Genomic DNA, 15,678 nt, shown 5'->3' with positions numbered 1-15,678 from the left:
CCGACTCCATACTGCAGAGAAAAAAAATAAAAATAAAAAAAAAGAAGTGGCTTTTGAGCTTTTATTTATGCATATAAAAGCTTGTTATTTTTTGGGCTCCGTCTCAGGTTTTTATTGAGCACAAGCATTTTTTTCACAAACACTCCCAGATAGTATTTTCTTAAAGGGTTTGTAAACCTGTGTGTTTTTTCACCTTAAATGCATTCTATGCATTAAGGTGAAAAAACACCTGGCAGTGACCGGCCACCCCAGTCCCCCCCCCCCCATTTTACTTACCCGAGCCCCTTCATCTCTTTGCCAGGGACGCACTGTCCCTCGCTCTACAGGGTCCCAGCTCTTGACTGGATAGATAGCAGCACAGTCATTAGCTCTCCCTTAGAATAGCTAAAACGACAGTAAACCACGCTGAAAATAGTGCCGCTTTACTGCCGACACCCACCTGCCCCAGTGTGCAAGTAGCCTAAATGTACATACTTTTTCCATATAACAAATCTGCATTGGTTTGTTCATTTAGATCACTGGTCTCCAAACTGCAGCCCTTTATATGGCCCTTGGGGCACTTTTCCTTCCACTGATACAAGACCCCATTCCTCCTACTGACACCAATCATGGGGTATTATTCCTTCCCCTCTAAGGCTATTTTCAGACTGGGGCATTGTGGGCCTCAGTGATTTCTTGTTTATACTCCCACTGAAGCCAGGACAAATTTCTACTCCCAATGACCACAGCCCAGCCCCCCCAAATTCTGGAGGACAGTAAATGGGCCCTTTATTTAGAAACCTCCGATTTAGATCATGAAAACAAAATATATCATATAATTTTTATGTGTCACATGTTCCAGTCTGTCCCCTTTATCTTTAGGCACTGTTTGATACAAGTTCCAATGATTGCCTGTTGAAAAAGTCAACATTTCCTTATGGGGTGTACTTACCTTTTGACATGAATGTATTCTAATAGCTCATTGATTACACTGAAACCCGTACCCCTAGCAGTGTATACAAGGGACCAGCACCAACTAAAAGTTTATTTTGTCCTCTGTACACACATTTGGACCTACAGGACCACAGCATTCCCCACCACACAGCCACTTGTAACAAAGCTGTGGGAATGCTTGTGACACCTGTGTCCTGATACAGTAACATTGTTAGGTGGGTAGTGCCCTAGCCACGCCAGCCAGACTGATCATTCATTTGTTAGGAGTGACAGCTTGCTTCCACATTCAGTCCAAACCCATGCTCGTCCCTAGTGACCGCTGTAGAGGTGGTTCTGTTTAGGGAGGAATCCAAAGCCGGACTTCCAAACTCAGGCTTCCTTTCAGCTTTTCTCTATGAGAGTTGGCGTTCTATGTCTCAGTTTCAGCCTGATGTCAGGGGCTGACAGTGTTAATTGTGTTAAATGCCTGCGGCACATAGGCAACAGTGTGCATAGCAGGGTGTCATCCCTACATAGCGTTAAGTAGCTTGCGCTTAACTGCTTGCCAACTGTATAACATGGATATATGACCGTAAGGCTGCTCTGCAAGATCACATGCGAGGTACATGATCTGGAACCTCAGGTAGGGGGCGCACATGCCACCAGCGACCCAGTTGTGCTGTGATTAAACACAGCAGATGTCTATCAACAGGTGACAATGGATTACCGCCGGCACCCACAGATTGTTCCGAAATTTACACAGGACAGAACGCTGTCTATGTAAACAAGGCAGAGCCCTGTCCTGTCAGCGGGGAAGTAATGGATTTTCTTTCCCCGCAAAGCAGGTAATAAAATCCATTACTTGTCTTAGTGAAAACACCTCAGACAGTACACCAGAACACTGGTTTGGCACACATCTAACCACTTCAGCCCCGGACCAATTGTCAGCCTAAGGACCAGAGGTCTTTTTACAATATCACACCGATCCAAATCGGACCCCCACCCGCTGGAAGGCAAGCACGTACATGTATGTGCTTGTGCCTGTCGGTGCCATTCTGCCAACGTACATTGCCATGCGGTGGTCCTTAAGTGGTTAAAGTGGTTGTATAGGAGAAGTTTTTTTTTGTTTTAGCTTAATTAACTCCTGAAAAGTACGCGCTGTGTCTGTAAATTTATTTTTTTCTCAAGACTATAGTTGAGTCCTGGGGTTAAATTGCGCTAAATTGTGGTTTTGGCATCAGTTTGGCTGGGCTGTACTAATTTTCTGCCTGGTCATAGGTGTAGGTAGCAACTTTGACAGGCATTGGAAAGCAGTCTGGTTGGACACATTGGATATTAATCTCTCTCTCTGAGCCAATCAGTGGGTGTGTTGTCTCGCTGTGTATTCCGGGAGAGGGTACTTAAGGTACTGAAGTCACGTGGTTCTGGGTTCCGGTCCAGAAGTATGTTCTGACTCCATGGTCCTGGTCCTCCTGACCAGCCCCCAGGGACCCTCATGGCCTGGGGTGCAGATCCATCCGTTTCCGAGTCTCGGAACTGGCTAGTCCAAGACACAGTAACTGGAAGGAGGATTCTAAAGTGGTCCGGTGCCATCTCGGGCTTTGGAGAGGCCCAGCAACTCGTCATGCAACCAGGGGAGGACTCTTCAGAAGAGGACCATGCACGAGGCTGGCTGCTCGGTAAGAGCCTGGATGCTGAGCTGTATGGACACTAAGTGAATCCACATTTCTTAGCCCTTGTACACACGGTCGGATATTCCCATGGACAATGTCCGATAGGACCGTGTTGTCGGATAATCCGACAGTGTGTGGGCTCCATTGGACTGTTTACGTCTGAATATTCGACGGACCAAGTTTTACAGCTTGGCTATAACATTTTCCGACAACATGATCCGATCACGTCAGTTCAGATCGTGTGTAGCCTAGTCTGATGGACAAGGTGCCACGCATGCTCACAATCAAATTCGGACACGGAAGCGCTCGCTCAGGTAAAACTACAGCTCGTAATCGATATAGCACATTTGTCACGCTGCAATGTTAAAAATGCAGCGCATTATATTTTTCTTTACAATGCTGCAAGAATGAAGTTGTTTTGATGCTCATATTCACACACACACACACTTCTCCAAAACTTATGTCTATTCTTTTTACTCATTTCAGCAATACAATATTTTAATTCATCACATCTACCCAATCTTTTTTTTGTGCTTGTTTTTTTTAATCAGCATCTCCTTTTTTGACAGTTTGCTCATCTTTGCATTTTTTTGGGTGTGTTTTGTGTGTCAATTTACTACAACACCATTATTATCTTTTTAATTTATGGTTTTCTTTTTTAATCTACAGGAGGTTGTTTGGTGTTGGTGCCCCTTGTTATTCATTTGACTTTGTATTTTTGAAATGTACCTGCCTACTCACAAATAAACTGTCCTTTTTTTAAGTAAAACACAAACACATACGCAAGTATTTCTTCAACCAAAAAAACACCTTTATTTAGGTGTCAGCAACAAATAAAGAGGGAGGCAGCGCTGGAGAGACTGGGGAGATTAGCGAAGCCTTTGGCCCCCAGGGCACACATCAACTATTTAAACGCAACTGATGGCCTGAGGAGTACATGTCTGAGGGAGAGCAGTCTGGTCCTGAAGTCCAAGAAACCTGGAACAGCAGCAGATGAAATCTATGTTCCCAGGCTGTGGTCCTACAAGAGGCTGCATCTTCTGTCAGACCAGACTGAACCCAGGTTATCACACTCTGGCCTTCCGGAGGAGGAGGAGGAGGAGGAGGAGGAGGAGGGCATGGGCAAGATCACACAAGTGTGTTGCCTGTGTGATTTGGCCCAACAGACCCGTGTTGAGGGTGTGGATAATTAGCTCCTCACACAAGATCTGTTGCCACTCCTCCATTTGCTGGAGTTTGCAGGCAGCCAAGGCCTCTTGATAGGTGGGGGTGGCTTTGAGGGCCGCTGAAGCCTCCCCGATCAGCTTCAGAGCCGACTCCTCCACGTCCCCCCCCTTTCTGGCCCTTTTGCATGGAAGGCGGAGGGGAGGGACCTGTGATTGAGTCAGGCTCCTCCGCCCGCCCACCACTTGGCTGCCGCTTACCCCTGCCTCCTCCTGGCTGCTGCATTCCACACCCTCCTCCTGGCTGATGTCTTCCTGTGTATGAAAAAGGGACATCGTTTTAGTTTTTGGTTCATCAAACACGCACACAAAATTTTCAGCTCAAGACTGTTGCAAATTGTTGACAAATAGAAAAGACTATCATTCTGAGCCCAGCATTTTTCATTCTTGGCCCAAAGGTTTTGGCCACTACTGTCTATTGATATGTGAAACACTTTCTAAAATCAACAATTGGAGAGCAAAAATCAAGTTAACATTAATTTTTACTCCCAAAATATGTGCAATACTATACCTGGCTCAAGCTGGGCTCCCCCAGTTCTTCCTGAGTGGAAGGCCCAGGTTGGGCGTCAGAAGACTCAGCAGGTGTGGAATGTAGCATAGGAGGACGCGTGGAAGAAAGGGTAGAGCGATTCCCTGACATCAGCCTGGTCTGACAGAAACGGCATCCTGTCATAATACCACAGCCTGGAGACATAAACGTCATCTGCTGCAGCTCCAGTTTGCATGGACTCCAGCACCTTCCTGCGTTCCCTCAGATATTTGCTCCTAATAGTTGATGTCTGCCCTGGGGACCACTGGCTTCACAAACTCAACCAGTTTCTCCATCGCTGCCTGCCTCTTTAGTTTGTTACTGTAATGTGGGTACGTAGATTGCCACAGGCAGGGCAGCTCCCTGTACTTATCGATGAACAGAGTGAGGAAACTGTGGTCATTAAACCCATCCATAATCTCTGCAAGACACAAGACAAACCCTAACGTCAGGCTAAACTCAACAAAATCTTGTCCAATGCAGGCCTCAATCTAGAAGCAGTATAGGCTAGTGATGTACCAAGTTAAAAATTGTACCTTCGGTTGCATGATCGGCGCGTCAGCGTCTCACTCTGTTCACAGATCGTACGTACGACACACACGTGTTCCGTTTTATATACAGTGCGCATGCGTGAAACTCCACCCGCCCCGACGTTCTTTCTATACTATTCCCCGCCCCTTCTCTTTTGGCACAGTGGGGAGAGCACATGGCGGAGACAACGCAGGTGCGCAATCATAGTTCCACTAACGAGGAGGAGGGCGAGGAAAGCCCGGAGCCTGAAACGTCCCAATGCCGGGGGAGAAGATTTAAGGCCTCAAATATGTCTTTTGGAGAGCTGTTGGAGATGGTGGACATATTGAAGAGGACCGACTATGATGGGAAGTATGGACCTTAACCAAACCCAAATATCAGAAAGGCCAAGATCATGACTAAAGGTGTGAAGAGTCTTCAGAAGAATTTTGGGGTACGACGATCCAAGGATCAACTGAGAAAACGCTGGTCAGACCTGAAACTGAGGGAGCACGATCAGTACAGAAGGATCAAGCGAGTTCTTCAAAAAAGTAAGTACTTGTGTGTTCATATTATTTTTGCTTTCATAGTGCTCCATGTGCTTTGATTTAATGTTGTACAATATAAAATGGCCACTTTCAAGTTCATGGGTTCAATCGTTCATAATAAACATCGTTCGTTAACCCACTCCCAAAATGATGTTTTCCCAAGTTACTCTTCACTACATTTGTTCACACTGCAGATACGGTAAGTATTCCTGCTTTAGAAAGTGCCCAAAATAATGTTCTCACCTTTGAACTCGGCCAAAAAACACAATTGTACAACACTTCCAAGCAATGTTTCATATTCCTATTTCTGCCCTCTGTGTGTCTTTTTACATTCTCCAAGGGGAGAGAAGACTCGGGATGTCTGACGACACCAGGGACCCCACACCTCCCAAAGAAGGGGAAATACCAACACCAGAAGCAGAGGAGGAGGAGGGAGAGATTGTTGAAGTTGGACAAATTGTCACCACAACAGGTGAGTGTCGGAGACCACAGCTTCCGGTAAGCTAATCAATGTAGATTTGCATATTTATAATACATGGTGTGTTTATTTTTGTTTCGTTTTTTAGGTGATATGGAAGAAGAATCACATTTTACCAGTGAAAGTGCCCAGATCCTCACTGGGGAAATAATGGGGTGCAATTGCGATTTAGAAAATATACAGAAAAACCATCAATGATGTTCAACAGAAAATGAAGAACATCATTGATGTTTTGGGCAGAGTCTGAAACACCCCAAACTAGCTAGCATAGTTTTTTATTTTTTTCAAAAAAACTTTTATATTTTTCCAATAGCCCAATTTGGAAGATGCACAAAGTGTGTCAACATGTACTATCTCCCATCATGGGGGATCAATGTACGTGTTTTGTGGCAAGTGGCTGAGATAAAAGGGGTTGCACCCCCAAAACACGTACATTGATACCCCATGATGGGAGATAGCACATGTTGACATTAGGCATGGGATCAGGAGGAAAATGGCCACTTTTGTATTCTCAGTGTGTGCATCTTCCAAATTTGGCTTTTCCAGGGGCGACACCCCATCTGATGAAGGCAATATCAGCACAGTTTGTACATACTCATGTCTGATATTGTCGTCTTCACTTTTCAAAGTTGAACTTTGTAAGTTCCTGTGTACTGTACATTATGCTTTGATACATGCCTGTTTACACAAGACCGGCAAGTTATAAAAATGTTACCCAAAATAATGTTTTCTATACACCAAATATGTTGGTTTGTTGTAAAACCCTTTTCTAAAACGCACATGTGAATGTGCTTTAAGTAAAAAGTAAAATTATCAACAATGTGTGGCTTCCTTTTTCAATGCGCAAAAGCAGGATTTGGAGTAAAGTTGTTGGTTTCTGTGGCAATGGGTGTTATTTACTAAAGGCAAATCCACTTTGCTTTCCAAGTGCAGTTTCAGGTGCACTTTTGCAGTGCACTTATAGCGCATAGTGGATGTGCCTTTAGTAAATAACACCCACAGTGATGTTTACATTTCCCCAATCACGCCATTTTCCTGACCCCACATATTTCTGCCATGGTGCTGAAAACTAGCAATATTTTTGTCAGTAATGCACTACATACATTAGCAACAAAAACAAGGTGTGTGTGTGTGTGTGTGTGTGTGTGTGTAGCAGACCCACAACATAATAAGATTATTTGAAGAAGAGACTGGCACCTCATCTTGCTCAGAACTTGGGTTTGTACTGTTGTAGAAAAAGGCCCAAAAAAAAAACAGCAAAAATACCTAGGAGACACCTAAAACAAAGACAAACAGTACATGAAAACAAAGATTATTGTAGTTTCAAAGTAAAATTTATTAAAAAAATTCCTCTCAGACATTGTCTGGCATATCAACGGCCCCCCTACCCACAAAGTACTTCATGTATTGGGTTCTGACCTCACGGGCACTTTGGGGGGGGGGGGGGCGCAAGCCAGGACGAGCAGCTTCAAAAGCTGTGAGATTGTTATTTTCAGGCAAGTCTGCATCTGGGCAAACAGACCACATAGTTAGCTGAATGTTTTTTTCGAAAAATTGTGCAGAACACAGCAGGCAAGCACTATGTGATTTCGTTTATATTCCACCATGTGGATTGGCGTCAAAAATAGGCGGAACCGGCTAGCCAGTATTCCAAAAGTGTTCTCCATGATGCTTATGGCTCTGGCAAGCCGGAAATTAAAGATCCTCTGATCCGGGGTGAGGGTCCTCATCGGGAAAGGCCGCATCAGGTGGTTTGCCAGGGAAAACGCCTCATCCACGACGAAATCGAATGGGAGTTCTTCTACATTCTCCTCTGGGGGTGGCAAGCCCAGACCGCCACTCTGGAGATGCCAGTAGAATTCCGTCCGTGAGAACACTCCACCATCCGACCATTTTGCCCCACGTCCACATAAAGGAAGTCATAGGTCACTGACACCACCGCCAACATCACGATACTATTAAACCCCTTGTAATTATAATAGTACGACCCCGAGTTGGGGGGGGGGGTGGGACGATACGGACGTGTTTCCCATCAATTGCACCTCCACAATTGGGAAAGTCCCAACAGGTGGTAAAGTGGGAGGCCACAGTCTGCCATTCCTGTGGCGTTGAAGGAAACTGTGGAGTGAAACAAGACAAAAAATTAATAATTTTGCACATCAACATTGCAAGCAGATTAGACAAACATTTTTGGACAATATCAGTATAACATTTTGGGAAATGAGTATTTAAAGCCTAAAGTACAAGGTCCCCTTATTAGAGTCATCACCCCCCCATTCCTCCCTCACCCCCCATCTGATGGGCCCTTGCAAAAAATGAGGTGGGGGGGATGTTTTGGACAGGTAACCCTCTCCACTTCATTGAGAGCTGAATGCATAAATAAATAATGTGTGATACTTTGGGAAGCCCCTCCTTACTTACACTATTGGCCGCCCACCAGGTAAGAAGTGTCATAATACCAAAAAATAAAAATAAAAAAAATGGAAGCACATTTTGACATTCTGCTATTACCTATCAATATAATAATAGGAGAAAAAAAAAAAAAAAAAAAAACTTGAAACTGTAGCATTTGAAAGTATTGAGGCAGACCCTTGCACTACATGCTTTGATGAATTCGTCCATAAATCTGACCAGAAAAAAAGGTAGGTATAGTGTGTATTGGGTTTGGCAAAGTCAGCAGATAGAGGATTGCTATCAGCTGACCTAGCAGTTGGGGGAGGGGGGTTCCTAATGAGTTTGGCCCAACCAAAAAAAAAAAAATAATAATAATAAAATCTGGCACTCTGCATGAATTTAAGCACACACAACATTTGTACACATTTTAGGGGGTATTTAGGGGAAATCAATACTATGGAGCTGACAAAAGACATTGCTAAGTGACTAGACTATATGTTTATGGCCCAGAAGAGCATGTTGGGGAAGTTAGTGAAGGCAAATATGCATGAAGGACAAAAAAAAAAAAAAAAGGAACTTTAAAAGCTTCCAGCATGCATTAGGACAAAGGGGCACAGCATATCAATTAGAGCATATTGCAATCATGGTAATTAGGGAACAAGGAAAGAAATACAAGAGACATTAGCAATCATTAAATACATAGAATGTGATGTTAAAGGAGAAAACGTACCTTCATATAGTCCTTCTGCAGGGCCCGAATGATGGCAGAGCAGGTTTCTGGAATAATGATCCCCAGAGCCTGGGGGGAGATGCCTGTGGAGAACTTCAGGTCCTGAAGGCTTCTCCCTGACGCCAAGTAGCGCAACGTGGCGATGAGCCTCTGCTCCGGAGTGATGGCTTGCCGCATGCAAGTATCCTGCCTGGTGATATAAGGGGACAGCAAAGCCAGCAGACGGTGAAAAACGCAGTCCCTCATCCGGAGACAATTTCTGAAATCATCAGGATTATTCTCCCGGATCTCATGGACCAAAGGCATGCGCGAGAACTGGTCACGCTGGCGCAACCAATTCTTGGTCCACAAACTCCTCCTCGCCCTGTTCATGGACCGGGCTTGTGTCAAAGCTAAAAACCCAACACCAAGCCCCTGCACAGCACAAACTCTACGACGAGTACGTACACGAAACATGGCTTAAAGCAGTCGGCTGGTCAGTACGGACAACAGAAAGCACCAATAAACAGCAATGCCTGAAAGAACGACCTGAAAAGTAGAAACGAGCAGACAATAAGCAATGCAAATCAAAGCGTACTATACCAAGATATAGTCCACAACGACCAACAAATGCTTACCGACTACACGCACTGATAATCAGATACGCACCGACAAGCAAACTGAAGAGCAGTAACGAACTGAAGCACAAATCTGAAAAGCGCGAATCGTCTCTCACCAAACTTCTACTAAACACGCGATCAGCAGAAGGAGCCCAAAGGGTGCCGGACGTGGTGCTGAACTTCCCTTTTCTAGTGCCGTCGTACGCGGCTTACATCACCGTGTTCTTAGCAACCGGAAATTCCGACAACTTAGTCCGACCGCGTGTATGCAATACCACTTCCGGACCACATCCGTAGGAATTTATCTGACAGATTTGGTTGTCGGAATGTCCGATCGTGTGTTCGGGGGCTTACGGTATCGCCAGACCAGCTGCAAGATACTGGTACTTAAGAAAGTTCCTATTTTCATCCTTCAGTTACAACCGAGTTCCCGGGAGAGATTTTCTGTGTTCACTTAAGTTTGCAACCTAGTCTGTGGCAGAGACTTTGCTAAGTTTGATTCATTTGTCGGCTGCTAAATCCATAAACCAGGATTTATCCAACAGTGGAAATATCCAGTTGCGAGTGGCTATTCCCTGGATTACCTAGAAAGAGACATTTATACAGTGTCTACAGTTTCCATACCTATACCCTCTATTCCGAACTAAGACTGTTTCTGTTCAATGTTTTAAGCAAATAAAAATTCCTAAAGGAATTAAAGTGTCGCTCTCTGCAGTTATTGGGTTATCAACCTTGGGAACCCCTAGACAAGAATGATGAGTTACAAGGTGGAGGAGGTAAACGGTAAGCCCAAGAAAATCAGACGCTTCTTCGGGGGTCAGTGCTACACATAAAAAGCCTTCTGTATGCAGCAGCCCCCCCCAATACTTACCTGAGCTCCATCTCTATCCAGCGATGTTGTGCGAGAGACTCGGCTGCCTGAGACTCTCTCCTCATTGGCTGAGAAAGCAGAGTGGCTATTGGCTCCCACTGCTGTCAATGAAGCATGCAGTTATAATAAAAAGGTCAGAGTTTATTATATAACAGTATTTTACAAGAAAAATTATTAGGGCATATTAATGATAATAATGGGTAAAAAAAATATATATATATATATATATATATATATATATATATATATATATATATATATATATATATATCCCTCTCTGTAGGGCATCAGAATCAAACGTAGTAATTGGGTGCAGTTACATAAAATGGGATCTTAAACCAGAAAATAAAGAAAAACAGATAACCATAAAATTCCGATACACATGTAATGAGAGGTAGAAACACGGAGGAGGAAAGCTTGACGCATTTCGTGAATTAACTCACTCTTCAGGAGCAGGCACATGAACTAGATCAGTGATGGCGAACCTTGGCACCCCAGATGTTTTGGGACTACATTTCCCATGATGCTCAACTACACTGCAGAGTGCATGAGCATCAGGGGAAACACTGAACTAGATCTATGAACAACTGTGTATTCATAGAGGGAAACTATGGCCCAGAAACACCCAGGAAGGAGGACCATCTTTTCAGAGAACTGTGGGAGTGTGAATCGCCTAGTGGCCCAGTATAGGGCTGTGTCCTGGATGTGGCTTCCAAGGAAAAGGCCCAATAGAGCCCATGCATGTTGACAGGCCGACATAGAGGGGCTTCTGTGAAAATTATATTAATAGATGTGTTAATCTAGTGTGGGAAAGTGAAACAAGACGCGTTAGGGAAAGTAGTGCTAAACAATTAGAACCAAATACAAAAAGGAAAGAGTGAACCCATACAGGAAGAGAAATAGAAGAAACTATAACACCAGTTTAAATTATTAGGCTTGTAATAATAGTATCAAAAAGGAGCTCATGGAGGTAACCATGTGCTCAAGTGCTACCTGGGGCTGGTCCATGGAGGACTATGGTCCGGGGTGCTGCATTTAGCCAAGGAAGAAAGTGTAATAACTAGTGAAGTACAAGGGTACGGGAGCAGGGCCTGCATTTTATTATAACTGCATACTTCATTTAAAGTCCCACCTGCTCTGTCCTCTTTTCAAAAAGACAGCGAGCCAATGAAGAGAGAAAAGGGCGGGGTAGGCAGCTCCATGTCTGAATTTTTATCCCCCCCCCCCCCCCCCATTATAGATAGCATAACGGAGTGTTATAACCCCTATATGGGTTTATTGCTTTTTACTATCTGTGCCCCATTGGGAAGACTTCCCTTCAATTCCTGTTATATAGCCAAAACAGGAAGTGAGAGGGAATCCCATGGGGACCATCAGAACTAGTGTCCCCATTGGAAGATTTTCCCTCCATTACTTTTCTGGGGACAGCCCAAAATGTGAGATTTTCTTTTACTAATAATAAATAATAATAATAGAGAGGGTGACTCTCCCTAATGGACATACACACACACACAGCAATAAAATTATATGCATTTTATTGCTGTGACCCCATTAGGGAGAGTCAACCTCTCTATTTGATTTTGATTATTATTATTATTAATAATAATAATAATAATAATAATCAAAATCAAATAGAGAGGTTGACTCTCCCTAATGGGGTCACAGCAATAAAATGCATATAATTTTATTGCTGTGTGTGTGTGTGTATGTCCATTAGGGAGAGTCACCCTCTCTATTATTATTATTTATTATTAGTAAAAGAAAATCTCACATTTTGGGCTGTCCCCAGAAAAGTAATGGAGGGAAAAATCTTCCAATGGGGACACTAGTTCTGATGGTCCCCATGGGATTCCCTCTCACTTCCTGTTTTGGCTATATAACAGGAATTGAAGGGAAGTCTTCCCAATGGGGCACAAATGCATATAATTTTATTGCTGTGTGTGTGTGTGTATGTCCATTAGGGAGAGTCACCCTCTCTATTATTATTATTATTATTGTGTTCTAATCCCTCTCCACTCTATCCAAATCTAAAGGAAATAGTTTTCCTTTAGTTACACTTTAACCCCTTCCCAGCCTGTGTTAGTACAGTGACAGTGCATATTTTTAGCACCGATTACTGTATTAGCGTCACCGGTCCCAAAGAAAGTTAGGTGTCCGAATGTCCACCGCAATATCTCAGTCCCACTAAAAAGGCATTGAATGCAGCCATTAATAGTAAAAAATAAAAAAAAATACATACAAATTCCAGTACATATCTCATAGTTTGTAGACACTATAACTTGTGCAAACCAATCAATATACACTTAGTGGTAGAGATGCACAATTAATCATTTAAAAAAAAAAAAAAATTGTGATCTCGATTCAACCCCCCTGATGATCTACTGCAGAGTTTGCCATTCTTTCATATAACAAGTGGAGAGACTTATCTACTCACTCAGCTGTCAAAATAAAACATCCAGGCAGTCTGACAAGATTTTAACATGAAAGTTGTAACTAAAGGCCCGTACACACGGTCGGACTTTTTGACAACAAACATGCAAATTAGCTGTTTTGGAGCAACATCCGACTGTGTGTACGCTCCATCGGACAAACTTTTTCTGTTTTCATCGGACTTTTGTTGGCTCTGCGAACGGACAAACTTTTTGACAACAGAAGTCCGATGGAGCAAAGTCCGACCGTGTGTATGCAAAAGCATCGGACTTTTGTACAAGGTACAAACACGCATGCTCAGAACCATTGCAAACGATCAGACTACAATACAGAAGTTGACCAAAGGTGGCGCTGGAGTCATTGAACGTCCTCTTTTGAAGCGGCGTCAGTACGTTGTGACGTCATTACGTTCGTGTTTGTTGTCAAAAAGTCCGACCGTGTGTATGCAATACAAACTTGTGGACAACACACTTTGTACAAAAGTCCACGGAAAAGTTTGTACAAGTCCGACCGTGTGTATGGGGCTTAACACTTCCTTCTTAGATCAAAGGGATAAACTTCTGTGTGTAAAAAAAAATCCAGGCAGTTTGCCAAATTTTTAACAAGGTGTAAATGCAGAAGTTTAACCAGTTCAAGTCTAAATCTTTTTCTGACACTTGTTTTTTAAGTTAAAATCTATAATATTTGCTATATTTTAGCAGAGACCCTAGGGAATAAAATGTCAATTGCTGCAATATTTTATGTCACACTGTATTTGCCCGGCGGTTTTTCAAACGCAATTTTTCAGAAAACAAAAAATAATAATAATTTACACCCAACACACCAGCAAAGTTAGTCCTATAAAAAAAAAAAAAAAAAAAAAAAAAAAAAAAAAAAAAAAAAGAAGAAGAAGGGAGGTCTAACTTTGCTGGTGTGTTGGGTGTAATTTTATTTTTTATTTTTTTAAATGTGAAAGTTGATGTTATGCTGCGAGAATCGTGATCTAAGCAAAAAAAAAAAAATTGTAATTCTCATTTTAGCAAGAATTGTGCAGCTCTACTTCGTGGGATTTTTTTTTAAAGCAAAAATATGTAGCAGAATTAACCTAAATGTATGAAGAAATTCGATTTTTACTCCCCCCCTTAAAATTATTGGAAAGGTTTTATAGCAGAAAAAAAAAAACGTTTTTGTTTATATTGCAAAAAAGCCACAGAAGTGATCAAATACAAAACAAAAGAAAGCTCCATTTGTGGTGGAAAAAAAAAAAAAAAAAAGACAAATTTTTTGGGTTCAACCTCGCACGACTGCGCAACTGTCAAAGTAACGCAGTGCCGTATCGCAAAAAATGGCCTGGTCATTAAGGGTGTAAATCTTTCAGAGGTGAAGTGGTTAACATTGTCAGCTATCACATGGACAGTAAATACTGGCAGCAGAAACAGGTCTTCCCTAAAGCTTTACCAACACTTATAGACACAAGGTTGCACGTCTTTAGGTTGCAGACACAAGGGGAGGCAGTGGGGTGTACACAACAAAAACAACACGAGTCACCGTGCACCGCTCATCTGTCACGTGTCTTATGAACACACACAGCACAACCACACCACGCTGTGCCTCCTGCACTTCCTCAATGGGCGGGCACAGGAAGCCCGGCACCTCCTAGCACACTGTGCCTACCAGCAAGATCACCCCGAAAATACACCATCCGATCAACAGCTCGGTGAACCCCGCCGCCATCTTCCCGCTTCCTGCTTCACCCGACAGCTGACAAACCCCGTGACAGGCACGCGCCACCCGCCCGCATCTGTCAGTGTAAAGGCGAGCCACACCAGCCAATCCGCGTTCTCCCCGCCCTCTTGCTGTATACACCTCGTCTGTTCACCATGGTTACCAGGGAACGCTACAACTATGGTGCAGTGAGCGCATGTGCGAAGAGTTCTAGTCCGTGTTGGCAGTGGGACAGGTTCATGTAGAACTCGCTTTAGTACTCGCTCTGTATAAAAGGCATTTTTTTTTTATCAGAGTGATTTGTATTATATGAATCGCATTTTAATCTGTGAGCTTAGCAGTGCAGTGGTTTTTCAAATAAAAGTATAGCTCCCAAGTCCAACTGTCCCTGATTTACAAGGACTGTCCCTGATTTGGAACAAAGTCCCCTTTTCCTCCTTATTGGCCCCTCATTTTGGGCTGATCTATATAGGTGTGCAGTGGGGATGGAAAGTTTTCAGACCCCCTTACATTTTTCACTCTTTGTTATAGTGCAGCCATTTGCTAAAATCATTTACGTACATTTTTTCCTCATAAATGTACACATAACACCCCATATTGACAGAAAAACACAGAATTGTTGACATTTTTGCAGATTTATTAAAAAAGAAAAACTGAAATATCACATGGTCCTAAGTATTCAGACCCTTTGCTGTGACACCCATATTTAACTCCGGTGCTGTCCATTTCTTCTGATCATCCTTGAGATTGTCCTACACCTTCATTTGAGTCCAGCTGTGTTTGATTATACTGATTGGACTTAATTAAGAAAGCCACACACCTGTCTATATAAGACCTTACAGCTCACAGTGCATGTCAGAGCAAATGAGAATCATGAGGTCAAAGGAACTGCCTGAAGAGCTCAGAGACAGAATTGTGGCAATGCACAGATCTTGCCAAGGTTACAAAAAAATTCTGCTGCACTTAAGGTTTCTAAGAGTACAGTGACCTTCATAATCCTTAAATGGAAGGTGTTTGGGATGACCAGAACCCTTCCTAGAGCTGGCCGTCCAGCCACACTGAGCTATCGGGGGAGAA

General features: G+C 43.2%; 1 protein-coding gene across 1 annotated transcript in view; it reads right to left on the bottom strand.

Annotated features, from left to right (window-relative positions):
* LMBRD1 (LMBR1 domain containing 1) overlaps window positions 1-14,714 on the bottom strand; it is a 340,404-nt gene extending 325,690 nt beyond the window's left edge. The window contains exon 1 of the mRNA XM_077487418.1: window positions 14,551-14,714. Within this exon, the coding sequence (XP_077343544.1) occupies window positions 14,551-14,610 (60 nt within the window). The 5' untranslated portion in view covers window positions 14,611-14,714. The remainder of the gene's footprint in view (window positions 1-14,550) is intronic.
* Between the last annotated feature and the right edge of the window lie 964 nt (window positions 14,715-15,678).

This window comes from Lithobates pipiens, unplaced genomic scaffold (genome assembly GCF_037356315.1).
Source record: "Lithobates pipiens isolate NorthernLeopardFrog02 unplaced genomic scaffold, aLitPip1_a1.2 Scaffold_18, whole genome shotgun sequence".
Lineage (NCBI taxonomy): Eukaryota > Metazoa > Chordata > Amphibia > Anura > Ranidae > Lithobates > Lithobates pipiens.
This window is presented reverse-complemented; position numbering and strand designations above follow the sequence as displayed.